The sequence below is a fragment of the Lissotriton vulgaris genome, chromosome 11 (genome assembly GCF_964263255.1).
Source record: "Lissotriton vulgaris chromosome 11, aLisVul1.2, whole genome shotgun sequence".
Classification (NCBI taxonomy): Eukaryota; Metazoa; Chordata; class Amphibia; order Caudata; family Salamandridae; genus Lissotriton; species Lissotriton vulgaris.
This window is the reverse complement of record NC_141699.1, coordinates 409,561,158-409,584,658: the sequence shown is the minus strand read 5'-3', so window position 1 is coordinate 409,584,658 and position 23,501 is coordinate 409,561,158. Positions and strand designations below refer to the sequence as shown.

General features: G+C 47.0%; 1 protein-coding gene across 2 annotated transcripts in view; it reads left to right on the top strand.

The window, feature by feature from the left end:
- The window catches only part of C11H2orf42 (chromosome 11 C2orf42 homolog), a 280,308-nt gene extending 275,129 nt beyond the window's left edge, over nucleotides 1-5,179 (top strand). For both annotated transcript variants that reach the window (XM_086943470.1, XM_086943471.1), the window contains exon 8: nucleotides 4,032-5,179. In XM_086943470.1, the coding sequence (XP_086799596.1) occupies nucleotides 4,032-4,240 (209 nt within the window). In that variant the 3' untranslated portion in view covers nucleotides 4,241-5,179. The remainder of the gene's footprint in view (nucleotides 1-4,031) is intronic.
- Nucleotides 5,180-23,501: the final 18,322 nt, after the last annotated feature.

Sequence of the window (23,501 nt, the reverse complement as noted above, 5' to 3'; positions counted from 1 at the left end):
TCAGTGCGCGCGCAGTGGAAAGCCACAACTACCGGGGCATGTCTGATTTCACTCCCGGACTGATTTTTTCGAAACTTTATTGTACCCAGATGGCTACATGAACTAAAATACACGCCATCTTTGAGTGAAGTTATATAGATTTGCGTTTAATGTGTTTATTCACTACTTCCCTGAAATCAGAAATATTTGGGTACAATAAAGTTTTGAAAAAATCAGTCCGGAAGTGACCCGGTAGTTGTGGCTTTACATTGCACGCGCACCAAAAGCAAATCAGGGGCGCTTGAACTCTTAATTTTTCATAAAAACTCTGATTCTTTCAGAGACGTTTATATGGTAAAAGACTACAGCGGATGAGAGACGCACCCGAACAGCCCGCAATGACGGTAAGAAAGAGCTACGTATCGGACCGCAAATGGCGCGTTGGGGAGAAATGATAGAGTAACTTCACGAGCAGGCGTGTAGATTTATTGATTTAATATGCTGAGATTAAATACAATTCTGCGACGAAGGGCGGTAGAGATCTGCTTTTTAATCTTTCTGAACTTTCCAGGAAGGGCGGGGTAGTGGGTTTAATCTAGCAAACCCGCCAATATGTAATCAGATATATTCTTACTGAACATCTAAAGATACAAGGGAACTTCCCTAAGGGCAATTAGGTTCGCTAGGGGTACTCCTTTAGCTAATGGCATATCCCTTGGTCCGTTGGGTATTCCACTAATGGCAATAAATATAACCGGTCAGGAAACTCCGATACCAACAGGGTTTAGATAACAGAGGACAATTACATTTATAGTGTCCTAATTCTTTCCCAAAACAGGAATACTGACACGAATTATAAAAGGAACATTGAGCAAGATCCCGGCTCAAGGAAGCGAAGTAACTTCAAAAGAATTGGGACTAATAAGACAACCTGTTTCCCAGTGGCTATACTATCTCCCCTGCATAAAGTAATAATCTTGCTTGTTATGACAGACATAAAATAGATTAAATGATAGGATGTTATGCCTACAATATCTTCTAATTTATGTTCATGCAGGGGCGATTTTTACAAATGTACCACAAATCTTGGAACCATGTACAGAGTGTCCATTCTAAGATACCTGACATAGTCAAAGATACCTGACATAGTCAGCCCTGAGGTGAGATACTTTTCATCTGGATGTCTTTTTACTCGCAGGCAGACCCTCATGATTATTTACCAGTCATTTACCAATCTTTTCTGATTTTTGTTTTTGCCCGCAATTTTAACATTGAGACATTTTAATTGATCATGGGCCACTGTCTTTACTCCCAAGAGATAGACGAGTTCAATGAAAACAAGGCAGTCTACCATCTCATTGAAGGTGAGGTGTGATAGATAACCACTGTGGTAGTGAGCGTATAAGAGCTTGCGTTCCACTATAGGCATAAATGATAAAGAATGACTAATAAGAGTGGTGTGTAAGGAAGCATCCGGAGTTTAACTCTACTTGAATGATGCTTCTCAGGAGTTTGAAAACTGGGCCATATATAATAGGTTTGTTTTTATAGGATACGTATGACTTCGAGAATATAGTCTTAAAATAAGGGGTGAAACAAATAGCGTTGGGGGGACTAAACACTTGGGTTTGAGTAAAAAAAGTAATAAAAAGAAAAAAGAACCTGGTTCCGAATGGAGTCTTTAAATATGCTTATATGTGTTTTATTTCAAATAATGTGTTCATACAGCGCTGCATTTTCGATTGCTCAGATGTTGCAAAATATTTCTGTAATGTAGTTTTAATAATTATATTTTTATGTAGGTGAATGCTTGAAAGAATATAACAAGCACAGAGAGTCTATAAACTGGTATTGAAAAAGATGGAATAATTTATTGAGCCATCGAAACGCGTCGACTCCAAATTAATACACAATCCACCTATCTAGCACTGTTCAAAAAAGCGAATTGAGAACTGTATTTTTCAATGCTAGTGATATGGTATAGCAATGTATGTGTAGCCTGCCAAGACTTAGTATACCTGTCTGGCTTTTTTACTCTCCAGTATGTTTTTTAACTATGTTGGATTCAAATTGTTATGTATTGAGTTTTTTAAACTTTGAGACATCTAGCTTACTGTTAGGTTTTTCAATTGAACGAATTTTGTGTTTATGTAATTAATAAAATTGTGCATATTTTACTTTTTATAGTGGTTTTCCCGTTATATGTGGTTCAATCTTTAGGCATGAAAAGAGAAAGCTGAAAAAGAATGTATTTGATGGGGGTGCAAAGTGGTGTATGGTATTCAAGACTTGTATAGAAAACTACCCAAGGGAATTTTTCTCGTCTTACTGTGTAAGTGCCCTAGTCCCGTTGGGTTTATAAGGGGCCCCTCTCATTCCTAAACACACATCAAAGGTGACAGAGGCCTATGAAGCCTCCTGCCTTGATATGCTGATTACTTCGCCATCCTGCTTGAAGGAAATGATAACCCCTCCGCAAGAACGGGCATTGTTTCTGCCCTCCGAGAGCGTAGGCTGGAGGTCCGAAACCTGTCTGGTGGCAGGCTGGTCGTCGCCAGTCAGCCAGCACACTAGAGGCTTTTAGGTTTTCAGGGGCACCTCTAAGGTGCCCTCTGGGTGAATGTATTAATAAATCCACCTCTGGAATCAGTGTGGGATCATTAATTCAAGCTGTTTGATACCAAATACCATATATTTTAGTTAAGCCATCATGTAGCTTGGGAACTTGATTTTACCAGTGCCCTGCGCATGTACTTAAAATGGCTTCCATGTTCACTTGTGATATCTAAGAATGGACTTAGACTTCACAGGGGCATATCTGCTCATGCAGATATGTCCATACATATTGTATATTGCACCCTGCTTAGGGCTGCAAGCCTGCTGTAGAGGTGGCTTACCTATACTGCATGCAGGGTCTGTAGGCATGGTACACATGGATGTGTGCCATGTGTTTTCTCTTTATCCTCACCATGACAAGTTCTGAAATATCAGTTTGCAGGGGTTAGGTGAGTGGACCCTTAGGGTACCACAATATATGCTGCAGCCCTTAGGTACCCTCTTTAGTACCCACGCCCGGGGTAATCTAGATACCATTTACTAGGGACTTATGGGGGTGCTAAAGGTGTGGACACTTGGAGGAACAATTGTACAGTTTTTAGAGCAGGAACTCTGGAATAAGGGACTTTGAATATCAGGAACCCAGTGCACTTCTGTCAAAATTGCATCAGGTACCAGGCAAAAGTGGTAGTTACCACGTCAAAAAGGAGCACTTTGATACAAAACTGTAAAAACTGCATAATATCTTGGGGCCTCTGTGATATCACACAACGGAAACTGAGAAGTATCTTGGAGTGTAATAACATGAGGTAATATTATCCAAGATAATGGTTGTGATTTCACAGACCTCCGAAGAATAAAAGTTGGACTTGACTCTTCCTGGAATCAAACATGTGATTTTCGGTTTATACTCAAATTTTGGTAGGTAATTTCAACAGATTGAGCTACCCTAACATTTCAGTTTTATGAGTAAGAGCTGTGTTATGTTACTAATTTGGATAACACTTGACACCACCATAAGATCATCTGAAAGCACCAAAATACTGTCATAATAGACAACACAAGAGTGTGTTGTCGATTATTTTATGCAGCTGGCCAGTGGGCAGCTGTGGAGGATGGGAGTAGTAGATGTATTTCAGAGAAGATTGCAATGGGCACCAGGAGGGAGGATGTAATATTAAAGTTGGGTTTGATGACTTGGGTGCCAGTGTTAAGAATGTAGTATGTTAAGGTATGCATGACAGAGCTCCTAGGTGTCAGGAGACTGCTTATTTACTCCTGTCCACTGCTTCTGTACTTTGCCCCCTCATGCAGCCTCTACCTGATGGATACATTTATCTGTTGGCCAACAGATGAAAATGCATAAGAATCTGGGGGAATTGGGAGATGGGTGTACTGCGAGGGCTACTTTGTGCCCTGGATGCTCAGGCTTTTGTAATGAGAGAAGTTAGGAATGTGTCCTCTTATAAGTGTCATTTCTTTTTCTCTCTCTAAAGGTACCATGTCTCCAGACCAAAAAGAGCCAACACCCTTCATCATCGAGTGGATCCCTGATATATTGCCAGAGTCAAAGATCGGTGAACTGCGAATCAAATTTGAGTATGGGCATCACCGAAACGGACAGTCAGCTGATTACCTGGAGCTAGTTCCCCCGCTTGAACAGTCCCTGGAACTTACACCTCTAACCACTATAACATTCCCCTGAGGAACAAGAGCCAATTTGTCCATGCTTGGGCAGGCCGAGAGCTCATGCCTCTGAAGTTCATCACATTCTCAGGCTGTAGGCAAGAACAGGACCCCCATTGTTTGAACCTTCCCTGGAGGTCTCCTTCTAAACACAGTTATAATCCTTGGTGGGGTCTACAGACTGCAGAACAAGTACCATGTTCCTGGAACTGGATTCGCACTGCAGGAACTAAACACCAAAGTTCCACCCTGTCACCTCTAGAAGTCAACATATGGCAAGAACATGACCTGTTCTTAGGGCAGGATCTCGCAGCTTTGAGAGGCACGTAGCTCACACTTCTTAGCTCCATTTGTTTTCCATCTAATGGGTCCGGACTGTGTTCACTAGTGCAGGATTCTCAGTGCTTGTGCAGGCTTTGAGCATATAGCTCCTGATGCCACAATGTATTCCTATGTTGTCCTTGAAATTCACTCTAGAGCAGGATACTAACTGCTTTGCTAGACCCATAGCTTACACCACTAGGCATCCATGTTCCCGAAGGGCTTTTGGCATACTAGAATCCTTAGTTCTTGGAATGACTCATAGCGCTCGCCTCCAATGACTAATATGCTCTCCTAGAGGTTCCCTCACCTCGATATTCATCTAAAGCTGGATTGTGGTGCTACATCAAAATCTGAATGGGCTTCTGGAACCATCTCACTTTATCTTAATGTGTAGCAGTCGTCAAGTAAAGACTGTTCATGCAGCAAACATTTATGCGGATTGGAAGCAGAAGTGGTCTCCGATTAGGTTTTCATGGTCCTTTCATGTGACTAGTATGACGCTGCAAGGGCAGCATTAAAGATGCATCAGAGTGCGATGAACTGAGAGGAGGAATACTTTTGCCTTTCTTGTAGATACCTGCTGTGGGGTGTGCAAATGTATGGAAATATAAAAAGTACTTTTAGTCTTCTCAGAGATATGTGACATGTTTACGTGTGTATTTTAAAGCATCTGGAGGGAGTCTGTGATTATGTCAAAACTGCAGGACCTCCTACTCCTGACCCACTCTGCTCTGAAGTATAATAATTTAAACCAATTTGATGGAGCAGGCTAAATGGGCCTGTGTAAAGAGGGTGATGGTGTGAGCTCTTACCCATACCCCAACTTACTTTCCATTTTCCTTCCCTTTCAACTCCGTTGCATCACCATCTCTCCAACACATTTCCATTAAGCTAACACCAAAACCCCTCCCTGGCACCATTGTTTTTGTTCTCGGACGAGAACACACCAAAGAAATGGGGATGGAGAATGGGAAGTCCTCTCATCCGTTCGATTGTAGTCATCAGAGTGTGGTATTGAGTCTGGTGTCTGCATCACCCACCATAAAGCTCATTGAATAACCGTTCCTTACAAAGGCATAGTCTTACCAAGAACTTTTTTGACACACACAGCACAGCCTTGGCCATGTTGTCTGAATACGTTTGTCCTGACTTTGTTTACAGTTGCTATCTAACTTTTTGGGTACAATGATAGATTGTAGATGGCACCAAATCTTCACTTGATAAAATCAACTGTGATTGGTAGGTGCCACTATGTTATATATAGTATTTTGACTTGCATTTTGCTATTGGTATGGCCATGTATTACCAATTAATAGTAACTAATGTAATAACCTCTCACTGAGAGACCATCTAAAATTGTATTACTAAGTACTGAATGAGAAGAAACTTTCTCCACTTGGTTTGCATCCCAGCACTGAGAAGAAATACACAGGTAGATGGCAGAGAAATTCCTTGTTCCCAAGATGTCACTGTTTTCAGTAGAAGTTCATAGTGGGTGACTACAATGGTGACCCCCACCACCACTGTCTGCCCAGTGTACGGGGGCTTATTCATGAGGCTTACTTCAGTTTAGTCAGGGGAGGACAAGTTCTAAGGAAAGAAAGTGTTTGGGGCATGTGGGCTGCTGAATTCATATCTGTGCATAGATCACCGCCTAGGGTTGGGTCCGGATGATTGCACATTGTTGTCCTGGAAGAGTCTTCGAAGTATCACGAGATAGGTGGATCCTCCCCTGGACTACAGTGCGCATGGGCATAGTCTCCATCCTCAGATTGTTTTTTTCCACCATTGGGTTCGGATGTATATTTGTTAACTCAAGTTCGGAATCGATAGAAAACGTTATATTTGGCCAAAAGGCCTCTAGGTATCGTCGGTATTGTCTTTGCGATCGGTGCCGAGTACTCGTTCCAGCTCGATTCTCGAGCCGGACGTCAAGAAGAAGCCGCGTGGCTATTCAACTCCAAAGGCCCGGTCGACGCCAGAGGCCTTATCGACGATCGATAATGGAACAGAGCCCATTCAAGAGATGCCCCGTTTGCAACTCCAAGTATCCCCACATCGATGTCCACCCGGTGTGCAACAAGTGCCTGTCTCCGGATCACGATGAAGCCAGCTGTATGGCTTGTTCTCGGTTCCGGTCCAAGAAAACACTTAGCCTTCGGCGCGCGGCGCGGAAGGAAGGCCAGCAGACAGCGCCTGACCCGGTGAACATCTTCGATGCTGAGGAAGATGAGGGGGTCGAGCAGGAAGTTCAAGAGAACCAGTCGGATCCTGCATCAGAGATTGACTCCAGTTATGACGCAGAGGGTGAGGAAATGGTCGAAAACGAAGACGTCGTTGACGAGGTAGGATGATGACGATGAGGCCTTTGGGGCCGTAGAAGATAGCTCGAGCTAGGCCCGCCTTTGGTATGGGTGCTGAGACTGAAACACTCTATAAGGCTCAGGTCGAGGGATCGCCCCAAGGCCTTACCCAAGATCAAGCGCATAGTTCTGCAGCCTCGCTTGAAGGCCTGGCTACAGACTATTCTAAAGAGCCATCGGTTGATCGATCGAAATCGAAACAAAAAACATCGCTGACCACAAAACCGAAAGCACCGGAAACAAAACCGAAAGTACAACTTACTTTGTTCGGATCGAAGGCTTCTGAACCATCTGCTCCGACGAAACAAGAGTGCTATCGACCCAGAGAGGTCGCTAAAGGATGTCAAGTCGAAATCCAGGGCACCGAAGGAAAAGGCCAAGGACATCGACCCGAAGAAGTCGGCGCCGAAGACCGTAGACCCAAATAAAGACTCTTAACACAGAACATTACCGATCCTAAGCATTGACTCGACAAAGCGAACGTCAGCAAGGACCTCGAGCACAAAACAAAAAGTGGCTCTAAAGATCCCATCGAGTCGACACAACCATCTGCCTCTTTTTTAAAGCAAGTGTCGGACTCGCTGCAGCGCATTAAGGAAAAAGCTATAGCTGTCGGACCGAAGGCCACTCCACACCCAGAGACTCCGAAGGCGTCGGCACCGATTAAGTTTATACTGCCGCCGCCAGTGACACATAAGGCGTTCGCCCCACATATGGGCATTGAAGCAATCAAGAAGGTGTCAATGGGGCAAAAGCCTACAACTACTGAAGAGGCCACAAAGCATCGACAGCCTCTGCAGGAAGACCAGTCGAGGCAATTCATAGACGTTGAGACTGGTAGACTTTCCGTTCACAAGCGAAAGATCGTTCCAGAACAGCCAATGGAGTCCTGTAAAATTCCATTAAAGAAAAAAAGGGATTCAGAAACATCACCTTTTTGAACCTCTACAAAAATATGGACGAGAGCCTGCTCCTTCTTCACCCACACATTCAGATGTGGATGTAGAGGATGCTGACAATGAGGAATACAGCTATCCTGTCGACACTGATCCAGAAGACCACACTGAACCCTGGACCGACGCTGTTGACACAAGGGAGCCACAAAATGCCCCTGACAGCAATATCTATGCTGTTAAACCCTCACCTACAGAAGACACGGCTGCGTTTAAGGCACTTATCGAGAGGGCAGCAGAAAATCACGATGTCCAACTCCATGCTGACCCTATTGAGGAGGACTTCTTATTTGACACCTTCTCAACCTCAGAGAACTGTCAAGACTCTTCCCATGCTCAGAGGTGTCCTGAAACACGCTGCAGACATCTTTAAGGAGACCACATGGGCAAGAGTGGTAAGCCCCAGGATTGAAAAAAAAATACAAACCAGCACCTGTGAACCCTACATATATCAAGGGACAGTTGCCATTGGACTCTCTAGTTGTTTCAAATGCTCGTAAAAGAGCAAACTTGCAGACCACGGGTGATGCTTCTCCCCCCTGACAAGGAATCTAAAGTGCTAGAAGCCTCAGGGAAAAGGGTGGCGGCTCAAGCGGCCAATGTCTGGCAAATCTCCAACACACAGGCACTCTTAGCCAGATACGACAGGGCTCATTATGATACACTTGAAACCCTGTTACAACACTTGCCAGATGAGTACAAGGATTGTTTCAAGGAACATTGGTCCCTAACAAGTAGTTGATAATTTGGAATAAATATAGATCAGAAATGAAGGTCTATATGAACTGTCCAGCCGAACAGGGTTTAATAACACAATTGTAGAGTTTGTCAATCAATTAAATACAATATCGAAAGTGGGACACAGCCTGTGTCCTACTACTGTATAAGAGACAATTGTGACACAAATGAACATGAATGAGGCAAGAGCAGGCAGTCTGCATACATTCCAAATTTTTGCAGACAATTATTTGCACAGGGTACACTTTTGTGATTTAAATAGTAATCAAATCATCCAGTGTGAGGTGTCGACGACGTTTCGATCCCCTTAGGGCACTGCGGGATCATCATCAGGACATTCAGAATTCATGCCTTATCATACGTAGCGGTATTTAGAATTGGCGTTATTGCCAGTTTAGAAATAATTTAAGCAAGACCGCAACTGCAAGTCTGCTGGGGGAGGGGAAACACAATGGTCCCAGGGATGATGGTCGGTGCAGATCCTCAATGGGGTTCCGGGTGCTGCAAGGAGTCAATGCTCGTGTGGACTCGAGTCGTGTGATAAGGCATGAATTCTGAATGTCCTGATGAGGATCCCGCAATGCCCTAAGGGGATCGAAACGTCGTCGACACCTCACACTGGATGATTTGATTTGATTACTATTTAAATCCCAAAAGTGTACCCTGTGCAAATAATTGTCTGCAAAAATTTGGAATGTTTGCAGACTGCCTGCTCTTGCCTCATTCATATTCATTTGTGTCACAATTGTCTCTTATACAGTAGTAGGACACAGGCTGTGTCCCACTTTCGATATTGTATTTAATTGGTTGACAAACTCTACAATTGTGTTATTAAACCCTGTCCGGCTGGACCGTTCATATAGACCTTAATTTCTGATCTATATTTATTCCAAATTATCAACTACTTGTTAGGGACCAATGTTCCTTGAAACAATATATGCACCCAAGGTCCCTCACCTATCGCTCCTTTGGGTTTCCCTTGTACTGTAAAGTAAGATGAGTACAAGGAGGCAGCAGAAATGCTAATACAAGAAGGGAAACTTATATCCAACGCGTCTATTAAGTGTGTGCTAGACGCAGCAGACGCAGCAGACACTGCAGTCGGGGCTATTAATACAAGCATTGTTTTACGCAGACACGCTTGGCTGAGAATCTCCGGCTTCTAGCCTGAGATACAAACCACCAAACTCAATCAGCCAGTTAACCCTGATTACTTGTTTGGCCCAGAAGTGGACACCACCTTAGAAAAAATTAAAAGGGACACGGAGACTGCAAAGTCTATGGGGGCTCTACAGTCGCAGCAGTTCAGGGGTGGTTCTTTTCGTCGCTCCAACAATAGAGGAGCTTCCAGAGGCCAGGTGTCCCAGCAGACTCAATACAGTAAAGGAGGCACGCAGACCACCTACAACAAGAATAGGGGTAGCTATCGTGGAAACAGCACCAAGGGCAGGGGTCGTGGAAACAACAACTCCCGATCCTCTGCCACCAACAAACAGTGACGTCTTGTCACTACCCCCCGACCATATAACACCGGTCGGGGGCAGACTACAACAGTTCCTGCCAGTGTGGAAAACCATCACTACAGACAGGTGGGTGAGGCAGCTTATCCAGTACGGTTATTGTCTGGAGTGAACATCCACACCACCCAACATACCCCCAAGACACCGTCCTATGTCTGCAGAGCATATACAGTTATAGCAAGAGGTAGTCCGCATGCTGCAAAAAGGAGCCATAGAGCTCGTGCCTATAGACCAAAGAGGTACAGGGGTGTACTCGCTGTACTTCTTGATCCCCAAAAAAGGACGGGTCCCTCAGACCCATACTGGACCTCGGGCCCCTAAACCAATACATCCTGTCAGAACATTTTCACATGCTCATGTTACAGCAGGTTCTACTGTTACTCAGCCAGGGAAATTTCCTCGCAACACTAGATCTAAAGGATGCATATTTCCATATACCGGTACACCCGTCACACAGAAAATATCTCAGATTTACCATTCAGGATCATCATTATCAGTTCAAAGTCCTCCCTTTCGGAGTAACAACAGCACCCAGGGTGTTTACCAAGTGCCTAGCGACAGTGGCTGCACACCTACGGAGACCGAATGTTCACGTCTACCCTTATCTGGACGACTGGCTAATCCAAGCAAAGTCAGCCCAGCAATGTGCCACCCACATGTCCCACACAATTCACCTACTTCACAACCTGGGGTTTTACCTGAATTATCCAAAGTCCCACCTTCAGCCCGCCCATGTACGGCAGTACTTGGGTGCGACAATAGACACTCTGGCAGCCAAAGCACAGCCAAATTCAGTGAGGATCAACAGCATTCAATTGCTGATACAAAAATTCAGACCACAACACTCGCTTCCAGCACGAGTGTTCATGCAGTTGATAGGCATGATGGCCACCTGCATCTTCATAGTCCCACACGCGAGACTACACATGCGTCCGCTTCAGGAGTGCTTAGCACCTCAGTGGAATCAGGCGCACGGACAATTGAAGGACCTAATGTTGGTGACCGGTCGCGCATACAACTCTCTGCATTGGTGGAACCCACAAAACCTTTGCAGGGGCCGACCGTTCCAAGAGCCTGTACCACAGATAATACTGACAACTGACGCATCTCTCCAGGGATGGGAAGCTCATGTACTCCACTACACAGTGCAGGGACTATGGACAATACAGCAGAGAAAGATGCACATCAACCTTCTGGAACTGATGGCAATCTTCATGGCAATGAAAGCATTCAAAGTACATTTGTGCAACAAAGTAGTGTTGATCTGGACCGACAACATGACTGCCATGTACTACATACAGAAGCAGGGAGGTACACACTCTCCACAGTTGTCTCATCTGGCTCAGAGCATGTGGATGTGGGCCATTCAGAGAAACCTCTTCCTCATGGCAGAACACCTCCCAGGCAAGGACAATCAGATGGCGGACCTGCTCAGCAGGCACAGCCACCAGATACACTAGTGGGAGATACATCCTTCAGTACTCAACCGTACTTCCAACAGTGGGGTCATCCAGAGATAGACCTATTTGCCACAAGGGAAAATGCAAAATGCCAAAGCTTTGCCGCCAGGTTCCCACACCCACAGTCTCAGGGAAATGCGATATGGATGAACTGGTCAGGCATATTTGCGTACGCTTTTCCCCCAGCACCGCTAATACCGCTAGTGGCACGCAAGCTGAGGCAACACTCGATGACTCTCATCCTGGTTGCTCCAACGTGGGCACGCCAACCATGCTACACCACGTTTCTAGAACTCTCCGTGGTACCGCATCAAAGGCTGCATCTCACACCCAGACTCTTGATGCAGAACCATGGCGACATTTAGCATCCAGATCCGCAACAGCTCAACCTGGCGATCTGGCTCCTGACGTCTTAGAATTTGGCTACCTCAACCTGCCTCCCGACTGTATGGATATCATAAAGGAGGCAAGGAGGCCCACAACTAGAGCATGTTATGTGGCCAAATGGAAGCGATTCGTCATTTATTGTGCCAGTAATGACATTAATCCGCTAGATGCATCTACTCACAACCTCATCTGTTATCTATTACATCTATACAAATGCAATCTGGCCTACGCTTCCATTCGTATACGTTTATCCGCAATAGCAGCTTATCTCCAAAACAGGCGGCATCTCTCACTTTTCAGAGTGCCTGCCATCAAAGCTTTTCTGGAAGGACTCAAACGAGTTATTCCTCCCAGACACCCACCAGCACCTGTATGGAACCTAAATGTGGTCCTTACCAGACTGATGGGTGTGAGAAGTTGGCCTGATATTCAGTGTTCACTATTCTAGTGATCACTATGTGTCAGTCCAAACAACCCTTATGGTGATTGGTTGTAAGTCAACCTTATAGACCAGCTATCCTAGTAGCATGGATACGAGCAGTCTTCGGGCTAAACTCTAGAGGGCGTGTTAAGCCAGCTGTTATACCATCACATATACCCCTTGAACACCAAGTGAAAGGACACCACACAAGTGTTATGAAAATAAACAGTGTATTTATTTAGATCACAACAGCCCTGTACTCTTTATGAGGACAGGGTACTAAGCACACAACAAAACTCTTACGAAAATACTTCAAGTTGCACAATTTCCACAAATGCCAGAGGGGCACGGAAAACCATATACTATGGAAGTGGAATGCGAAATTACTAGCAGGTAAGTACTGGACTAATAGGCTTTGGAATCGCTAGGACTACGTTACTGAACCTTCAGATTACTAGTAGGAGGCCTAGGGGACTCGGGTGCAGAGTGTGCACTCTCACGCGGGATGTGGGACAAAGTCTATGGAGGCTAGTAAAAGCAAAGTTAGTGTTCTCGGGCGAACCCGATAAGGTAGGCTGAAAACGAAAGTGGATCTGGACCCTTGGATAGTGAGGCTATGCTGGGGCACCGAAATGCTGAAGTTACCTAGCCCAGGGGCTGCGGCTGCATAGGTCTGAAAAGACGTCGGAAACCTTCGTTGACGAACCAGGAGCCTGAAAGGAGTTGCTGGCAGGCGACCAGTGAAGATTGTTCGATGGATCCAAGCCTGGATCGAAGATGGAGAACACCTGTAAGCAGAGGGGACCAAGTCCTGAATCACTAGCCAGTGATCAGATGGGCACCAGGATGGCACCGGATGGAATCACCTCGACCAGGTGAGTGGGCGACGCTGGGCTCTGCAGTCTCACGAACCAGGAGGCGTTGTCGGCGACCAGGATGGAGGTGCGAGCTGTCCCACGATGGTTGATGCTGTCGACGTCGCTGGACCCAGGATTGGGGCAACAAGTCTTGGCAAATGCAAGCCCATGCGTTGGACCTAAAATGGCGTCTGGAGTGGACCAGGAGGGTCCGGGGTGCTCCTCTTTTGGAAGGGAGCAGGGGCCAGTCTGGAGCAACCAAACTAGCAGTGGTGAGGTCGTCGTCGGGACGGCCACAAGCCAGCGGGCTAGTAGCCAGACAACGCGGTGAGCAGCCAAAAAGCAGAAGGGCCCCACGCAGATCTCGTGGATGCTGGGGGGGCTGGTCTTCGGTGCTGGAGCTGCTCAGGGTCGGGGCTTCTCGGACCCCAAAGCACTCACCAGAGGATCCCTCGGCGGTCGTGCTGGATAGAAGTCGTGCAGTTCTGATGATGGCCGGTCCCTCGAGGTCTCGTCGCACCTACGGTTCTCAGCTTAGCTGTAGAGGTCAGAGGTGCCAGGGAAGCTGGGTCTCGTCTAGCTGGTCAGTCGGATTCCGGAGGAAGGACGTGCAGCAAACCGCAGTGTTCTTAGATGGTGCCTGCGGGTGCAGGGTGACTACTCCTTAGCCACAAGGGAGAAATCTTGAGAAGAAGTCGAGAGTTCCTTTCGTAGAAAGTAGTTTCTTGATTCAAAGATGATCTAATTTGGAAGGGTCCCCGCTCCTGCCTTTATCCTAAAGAAAGGGGTGGGTACGCGACTAGGTCCTGCCCTAGGGGTGGGACCAGGAAGGGGGGTGGTTACACCCCTCTCCCATGCCGGACTTTCCCCAGCTCAGGGGCTGGTGTGCCCCTGGAACTGGTTCTAGCCGGCAGATGCGTAGTGAGCACCGGGGTGCCACTTGCAGTCACCTTCCTGTAAAGCCCTGCCTACCCAGGATACACAAAACCCTGTCTGGTATGGTGCTAGCACCGACACTGACAGGAAACCCTTTGTCCAAGCTCGCCTTGCTGGAAGGACTCCCAGCTGCAGGGGGTCAGACTTGTGTCTGTGGTGGCAGCATCCATTTTGTGATGCTGAGGCTTGAGTTAACTTTAACCGGGGTTCACAGTTACATACATGTCGTGTCCCTCTAGAAGGGTGGAATGCTAACCCCGTCGCCAGAATTGGCGAGGGGTTAGTATTCCAATTCGTATGACACCTTACTCAACATGTTTTGATAAAGCGATACCAAAGATAGCATTTAACCGCGAGGATTATAATGCACTTAAGAGTATATGGTACGCGTTATCATAGAACAGCTATTAGGACTTGGTCCCGCAAGCTGCAGACGGGCTCAGCTCATGCCAGAGCACCATCTCACATAATTCCAAGCACTCTGCCTTCAGGATTGTCAAGGCCTGCCATAGGAGTGACTGATAGGAATCTGTGTGTCCATTTTAGGGTTAGATATAGGTATACTATATCTAAAGCAAAGGGTGATTACACCACCTTGCCCCAGCTGTCGTGCAGCCAGTTGTGTCAGATTTAGATGGCCATCCAGGGGTGGCATAATACATGCTTCAGCCCCTGGTAGGCCCTGGGTACACCTATGCCCTGAGTTACAGGGTCTGATAAGGTGGCCCAGTACCAATTGGTAAATGCACCTAAGGTACACGTTGTAATTTAGTGAGAGAACAGCTAGGCTGTGGGTCTGATTAGCAGGCCCACAGCCAGAGAAAGTCGTAAACCAGTGAAACAAAAGCAAAAAATCTGGGTGATCGTAGGATTGCAGACCCTACTCTCCTACAATGGGTCCACCTTTTGAGCCTCTACACTCATGCGAGATACAATTCTTAACGTGGAAAGTGGCATTCCTAATAGCAATCACATCGCTACGACGAGTTAGTGAACTTCAAGCACTAACTATCCAAGACCCATTCATACAGATTCACTCCAACAGGGTGGTACTATGCACTAACCCTAAGTTTCTGCCTAAGGTGGTTTCACAGTTCCATATAAATCAAACTACCGAACTGCCAGTGTTCTTCCAGAATCCAGATTCAGTGGCAGAGAGAATGCTCCACACACTAGATGTCAAAAGAGCTCTCATGTACTACATAGATAGGACAAAAGATTTCAGGAAGACAAACAACTGTTTGTTGCCTTTTCTCCACAACACAAAGGCAACCCCATTTCAAAAGCAGGTATAGCCAGATGGATCGTTAAGTGCATACAGATTTGCTATCAAAAGGCTAAGCGCACATTAACGATTTCCCCCAAAGCCCACTCAACACGAAAGTTAGGGGCATCCATGGCTTTCCTGGGAAACATTCCCTTAGAGGAAATCTGTAGAGCTGCCACATGGGCTACCATACACACATTTATCAAACACTACTGCGTAGATGTGCACTCCAAACAGCAGGCAGCTCTAGGACAGGCTGTTCTAAAAACACTTTTTCAGACTGCTGCAGCTGGCACAGGCAGCCGCCGCTAATAGAGGGACTGCTATATATTCTATGCACAGATATGAATTCAGCAGCCCACATGCCTCGAACCGAATATGCTACTTACCAGTATGCATCTGTTCTTGGCATGTAGGGCTGCTGACATTCATATCGCCCGCCCTCCTCCCCGGCGCCTGTAGCGGCTGCAGCACTCAGAATTACTCTTAGCATGGTCATCACTTACTGTACTACACTCCATCTCTGCCACAATGGCGAAAAACAATCTGAGGATGGAGAGGATGCCCATGCGCACTGTAGTCCAGAGGAGGAGCCACCTATCTTGTGCTACTTCGAAGACTCTTCCAGGACAACAATGTGCAATCATCCGGACCCAACATCTATGCACAGATATAAATGTCAGCAGCCCTACATCCCAAGAACAGATGCATACTGGTAAGTAGCATATTCGTTACAAAGTCTTTGTCACTTGTGTATCGGTTCACACTATTGACATCTAACATCTTAAACTAGGCCGCCCCATCTGTACCCACGGTTATATACATTGGCAAAATTGCCTTTTTTTGCACCAGAAACGCACCTTGCCAATGGCTTGGTAATGTTTGCTACTGGGTATGTGATTTATAATGAGATTTAATCCCTGCTACCCACCTTATAGGTTTCTTTGCTACCTTTCCCCTTCTGTTTTTTTCTTCCTTGTTCTCTCCAGGTACTCTCACTTCTGTTGGAATTGTTTTTTTTAATCACAACACTTATATACATTTTTGATTTTGTCTTAATTGTGTGTACATATACAACTTGCTTTGAGTCAATTAGTATTTGCTCGGCAGCGTAAAAAATTATTTTGTAGTGTGAATTTCTGTCTGGAATACATGCTGTGCATTATTTCACCATCTAGTGGTTGGGTTTTTTCTTTTTTTTGTGTGATCTCTTTGGGACGTTGCTGACTACCATTGGGTGCTAGGTCCATCCCTTGTGTGACATCAGATGGCACCCTGGAAGTACCTATGTGTGGTAGCTATTTCGCATTCTTTTTTTCCGTTGTTGGGTCTGGAAGCAAAGGGAGACTCTCCGAAAATTTGGACAAAATCCCCAAAAGAATCAAAGAATTAGACTAAAAATACAACCGATAATCAACTACGAAGTCACCGGATAAAAGTAAGGACCTCCGGATACCCCCTTTCCTTCGAGAAACAACAACGCACATGGATTAACAGCGGGCGAGGTAGGGGCCATGGAAAATACCCCGTGCAAATTCAGTGCAAAGTGCCAACACCGGTTTTCCCAGCGCGATCCACGTGCTGTCTGTAACCTCTGCCTTCCAGAGGATCACAAGGATAAGGACTGCAAGGCCTGCACGGTGTTCGTTTCGAAGACACTGAAGGAACGCCGAAAGCAAAGACTACCGCTACCCAGCCATGCTACAAAGTTAGAAACAGCCTTCGTTGAAGGTCTTGGGGGTCTCAAGCGACTAGGATGACCAAGGTGAACCCACAGACTCTACGCACTGGGGCTCTGACATCCAGATTCTGGAAGGGGACGCTGAGAAGAGGCGTACTGTGAAAAACGATGACAAAGGACACTGATAAGAACACCAACCAAATAAGAAACCCTCCACCATCAGAACCCAAGGGCCATGAAAAGAAGGCACAAAAGGCAACCCAGGCGTGGAAAAAAATGACTATCGAGGGTCAGCAGCGATCAAAAGAACCCAACGAATCCCACCACGATGAGGTAAGATCATCAAATGACTAAGGCAAACTCCGAACGAGAGGCCACGAAGGGAAAGACCTCGCGTTCAGAGCCAGAATCCACCAGACCCAAGAAGAGGATATACTTGCCTCAGACGTTGAGAGGTTCCCTCAAGGTGCAGAAATAGACACGTAGAAGCGAAAATGGTGGCATTCCTTCAAAGAAAGGAGTTCGACGAAGTGCAGAAGGAATTCCAAATTCACACGAAGCCAACCGTCGATGCTGAAATCGCAGGAGAAAAGGAAGAGATCTCCAATTCACCGGCAACCCTCGAACCGAACGAAGACGTTGAACATGAACTCAACGCTCCAGTGGAGGAGGAAGTCGAGAACAAATTTTGAGGAAGAGTGGAACGATCTAGATACAGCCCAGAAGAAGTCTGCTGCTATCCCTCGAAGACTTCCCCACCAGATGACATAGCCTACTACAACAGCCTCTGCAAGAGAGCAGCTGATACCTTCGGGGTCTCCTTAAAAGAGGAAAAAGTAGACTCCTGGTTCGAGGCATGTGGGCTGCTGAATTCATATCTGTGCATAGATCGCTGCCTAGTGTTGGGTCCGGATGATTGCACATTGTTGTCCTGGAAGAGTCTTCGAAGTATCACGAGATAGGTGGCTCCTCCCCTGGACTACAGTGCGCATGGGCATCCTCAGATTATTTTTTTCCGCCATTGGGTTCGGATGTTACTATCTTAGCTCAAGTTAGGAAAACTTTCTACAAAGCCAAAAGGCTTTCGACTGCGTCGGTATTGTTTCGTTTGGTACCGGTTACTTGTTCGAGAGGACATCGAGGACTCAGACGGTTTCTTTCCACACTTGACCCGATCTTCGATCTGAAATGGAAAGAAGCCCGTTCAAGAGGTGTCCGCTTTGCAATGCAAAATACCCGCACATCGATGTCCACCCAGTGTGCAACAAGTGCCTGTCCCCGGATCACAACGAGGCCAACTGTATGGCCTGTGCCCGGTTCAGGTCGAAGAAAACTCTTCGGATTCGACGCGCGGCTCGATTGGAGTCGAAGAAGTCAGTGGCCTGTTCCCGAAAACATCTTCGGGACCGAAGACGAGGAGGTCGTTGATCTAGAAGAGCAAGACTACCGCTCCGACCTGGCTTCGGGACATGACTCAGTATGACGCCGAAGACGAGGAGGTGCAAGAAGACGAAAAAGGTTGTCTAAGAGTTAGTAGATGACGCAATGGCCCTTGGGGCCGGAGAAGATAGCTCAGGCGAGGAGCTAGGCCCAACCTGCTATACGGGGGCCGAAGATGATGCACTCAATAAGGCTCAGGTCGCGGTATCGCCGCTAGGCCTTACCCGAGATCTACAGTCTCGTTCTACAGCCCCGCAAAAAGGCCCGGCTTCGAACATTACTAAAGAGCCATCGGTTTCAAAACCGCCATCGGTCGATCCAAAGAAATCGAAAGCAGCAATGCCAAAACCGAAAGTGCAACTAAAACTGGTCGGCTCCAAGGCCTCCACCCCCTCGGAGCCGAAGAAAAAGAAAATGGCCGTCGGTGCCGAAAAGCTCAAAAGGGTCATCGAACCGATGGTTGGTGCACCGAAGACCAAGGTCAAGGCTGTTGAACCACCAAGACTGACGCCAAAGGGAGTCGACACACACAAGACTCGAACCGAAAGACTGGATCGATCCTCGGTCGAGGCCTGCGGACAAGACAAAGACCATTCATAGCCAAGGAAGTGTCTGAGTCACTCCAACGCATCAAGGACAAGGCTACAGCGGTCGGGCCGAAGAAGGCCCCGATGCGAAAGCTGGTCGAACACGTTCAGACCGCGTCGACGCCGATCAAATTCGGGTTGCCACCCTCAGTACGTCCGAAGATGTTCGAGCCAAAACAAGGTATCGGCGCCAGTAAGAAAGTGTTGACGGAATTGGAGGCTACAGAGGAGCCTGAAGAACAGTAGTCGAGACAATTCATCGACTCGGAAACTGGTAGACTCTCCATATATAAGAGGAAAATCGTACCAGAATCACCCATGGAGTCATATAAGATTCCATTGAAGAAGAAGAGGGTTTCCACGACGTCACCAGCTCTTGTGGAACCCCTTCATTACTATGGGCAAGAACCACAAAATGAGTCCCCAACATACTCTGATGTGGATGCAGGGGATGACTAACATGAAGATGACCTTTATCATGTGGACACTGATCCTGATGATCAAAACCAGCCATGGGCTGACCCAAGGGATCCGCAGACTGTCCCTGACACTCATGTGTACAATGTGAAAACGTCTCCTACTGAGGACACAACTACCTTTAACGCCCTTATTGAAAGGGCAGCCAGTAATCATGACGTCGAACTTCATGCTGACCCTGTGGAAGAAGATTATCTGGTCGACACCTTTTCCACTTCGGAAAGAACAGTCAAGACCCTGCCCATGCTAAAAGGGGTCCTTAAGCATGCTAATGACATTTTTAAGGACACCACTAGAGCTAGGGTGTTAAACCCAAGGATTGAAAAGAAATATAAACCAGCACCTGCGGACCCTGCTTATATAAGGGGACAGTTGCCTTTGGACTCATTAGTTGTTTCTAATGCACATAAGAGAGCAAACTCCCAGACTACAGGTGATGCTCCTCCTCCTGACAGAGTCAAAAGTTCTGGAAACTTCAGGGAAAAGGTTGCTGCGCAGGTGGCTAACATCTGGCGCATTACCAACACTCGGGCACTCTTCGCCAGATATGAGAGGTCCCATTATGATACCCTTAAGACACTGTTGCAACACCTACCAGATCAGAACAAGGAGGGTGCAGAACTACTAATCCAGGAAGGGAAGCTTATAACAAATGCTTCCATCAAGTGCGCGCTAGACGCAGCTGACACTGCAGCCAGGGCCATCAACACTAGCGATATGTTAAGGAGACACGCCTGGTTGAGAATCTCAGGGTTCAAACCTGAAATACAAACCTCTATCCTCAATCAGCCAGTTAACCTGGACTTCTTATTTGGACCTGAGGTTGACACCACCCTTGAAAAAATTAAAAAAGATACAGAGACTGCAAAGTCTATGGGGGCTCTGCAGTCCCAGCAGTTTAGGGGTGGCTCCTTTCGTCGCTCCAATACTAGGGGCCCCTCAAGAGGCCAGTCCACACAGCAGACACAATACAATAAAGGAGGTACACAATCCACCTACAATAAAAACAACCGGGGTGGATATCGTAGAAACAACGTCAAGGGCAGAGACAGAGGAAACAGCTCCAGATCCTCTGCCAATAACAAACAGTGACGCCCTGTCACTGCCCCTGGCCATATAACACCTGTAGGGGGAGACTACAACAGTTCCTGCCGTTCTGGAAATCCATCACCACAGACAGGTGGGTGAGAGACATTGTCCAGTACGGATATTGTCTGGAATTAACATCCACTCCACCGAACATCGCACCAAGACACCGTCCTATGTCCGCAGAGCACTTGATCTTATTGCAGCAGGAGGTCGTCAGCATGCTGCAAAAAGGGGCCATAGAGCTCGTGCCTGTAGAAGACCAAGGCTCAGGGGTGTACTCTCTGTACTTCTTAGTACCCAAAAAGGACGGGTCTCTCAGACCTATTCTAGACCTCAGGCCTCTAAACAGTTACATTCTGTCAGAGCATTTTCATATGCTCACCTTACAACAGGTTCTGCCGTTACTCAGTCAGGGAGACCTCCTCGCAACGCTGGATCTAAAAGATGCGTATTTCCACATACCCGTACACCCATCACACAGACAGTATCTCAGGTTCACTATTCAAAACCAACATTATCAGTTCAAAGTCCTCCCTTTCGGAGTAACGACGGCACCCAGGGTGTTCACAAAGGGCCTAGCAACAGTAGCAGCACACCTAAGGAGACAGCACATACATGTCTACCCTTACCTGGACGACTGGCTTGTTCAAGCAAAGCCGGCCCAGCAGTGTGCCAGCCACATGTCGCACACCATTCATCTTCTTCACAGTCTGGGATTCTCGCTGAATTATCCAAAGTCACATCTTCAGCCCGCTCACGTGCGACAGTACCTGGGTGTGACAATAAACACTCTGGCAGCCAAAGCTCAGCCAAATTCAGCGAGAATGCACAGCATGCAGTTGCTGATACAAAAATTCAGACCCCAACACTCACTTCCAGCACGAGTGTTCATGCAGTTGATAGGCACGATGGCCTCCTGCATCTTCATAGTCCCGAACGCGAGACTACACATGCGTCCCCTTCAGGAGTGCTTGGCACGTCAGTGGAATCCGGCTCAAGGACAGTTAAAAGACCTAGTGTTGGTGAGCGGTCGGGCATTCAACTCTCTGCATTGGTGGAACCCACAAAACCTTTGCAAGGCGACCGTTCCAAGAGCCTGTGCCACAGAGTATACTGACGACGGACGCATCTCTCTAAGGATGGGGAGCTCATGTACTCCATTACACAGTGCAGGGACTATGGACGACACAGCAGAAGAAGATGCACATCAACCTTCTGGAGCTGATGGCAATCTTCATGGCGATGAAAGCATTCAAAGTACACTTGTGCAACAAGGTCGTGTTGATCCGGACGGACAACATGACTGCCATGTACTACATACAGAAGCAGGGAGGAACACACTCTCCACAGTTGTCTCATCTGGTTCAGAGCATGTGGAAGTGGGCCATTCAGAGGAACATCTTCCTCATGGCAGAACACTTCCCGGGCAAGGACAACCAGATGGCGGATCTGCTCAGCAGACACAGCCACCAGATGCACGAGTGGGAGATGCACCCATCAGTACTCCAACCGTACTTTCAGCAGTGGGGTCATCCAGAGAAAGACCTGTTCGCCACAAGGGAAAACGCAAAATGCCAAAGCTTCGCAAGCAGGTTCCCACATCCAGTCGCAGGGAAATGCGATATGGATGAACTGGTCAGGCATATTTGCGTACGCTTTTCCCCCAGCACCGCTAATACCGCTAGTGGCACGCAAGCTGAGGCAACACTCGATGACTCTCATCCTGGTTGCTCCAACGTGGGCACGCCAACCATGCTACACCACGTTTCTGGACCTATCCGTGGTACCGCATCAAAGGCTACACCTCACACCCAGGCTTTTGACGCAGAGCCATGGCGACATTCAGCATCCAGATCCTCAACCTGGCGATCTGGCTCCTGAAGTCTTAGAATTTGACTACCTCAACTTGCCGCCAGAATGTATGAATATCATCAAGGAGGCAAGACGGCCCACAACCAGAGCTTGCTATGCGGCTAAATGGAAGAGGTTTGTCACATATTGTAACAACAATGGCATTAACCCGCTGGATGCATCTATTCAAAACATTATCTGTTATTTGCTGCACTTGTACAGGTGTATTCTGGCGTACAGTTCCATTCGTATACATTTATCCGCAATAGCAGCTTATCTTCAAAACAGGCAGCACCTCTCGCTATTCCGAGTGCCTGCCATTAAGGCTTTTCTAGAAGGACTCAAAAGAGTGATCCCTCCCAGACACCCGACTTCACCGGCCTGGAACCTCAATCTGGTCCTCACCAGACTGATGGGACCACCTTTTGAACCTCTCCACTCTTGTGAGCTTAAGTTTCTAACCTGGAAAGTAGCTTTCCTAGTAGCCATTACCTCACTATGAAGAGTTAGTGAACTCCAGGCCTTAACCATTCAATAGCCGTTCATACAGGTCCACGCAAATAGGGTTGTATTACGCACCAACCCTACATTCATGCCCAAGGTGATTTCGCAGTTCCATATGAACCAGACCATAGAACTGCCAGTTTTCTTTCCTAATCCAGAAAATGTTGCTGAGATCCCTACACACATCAGATGTCGAGAGCTCTTATGTACTATATAGACAGAATGAAGGATTTCAGGAAAACAAAACAGCTTTTTGATGCCTTTTCTCCACAGCACAAAGGCAACCCCATTTCCAAAGCAGGGATAGCCAGGTGGATCGTTAAGTGTACACAGATTTGCTATGCTAAGGCTAAACGCACACTAACCATTCCTCCAAGGGCACACTCCACACGTAAGTTAGGAGCGTCCATGGCTTTCCTGGGGAA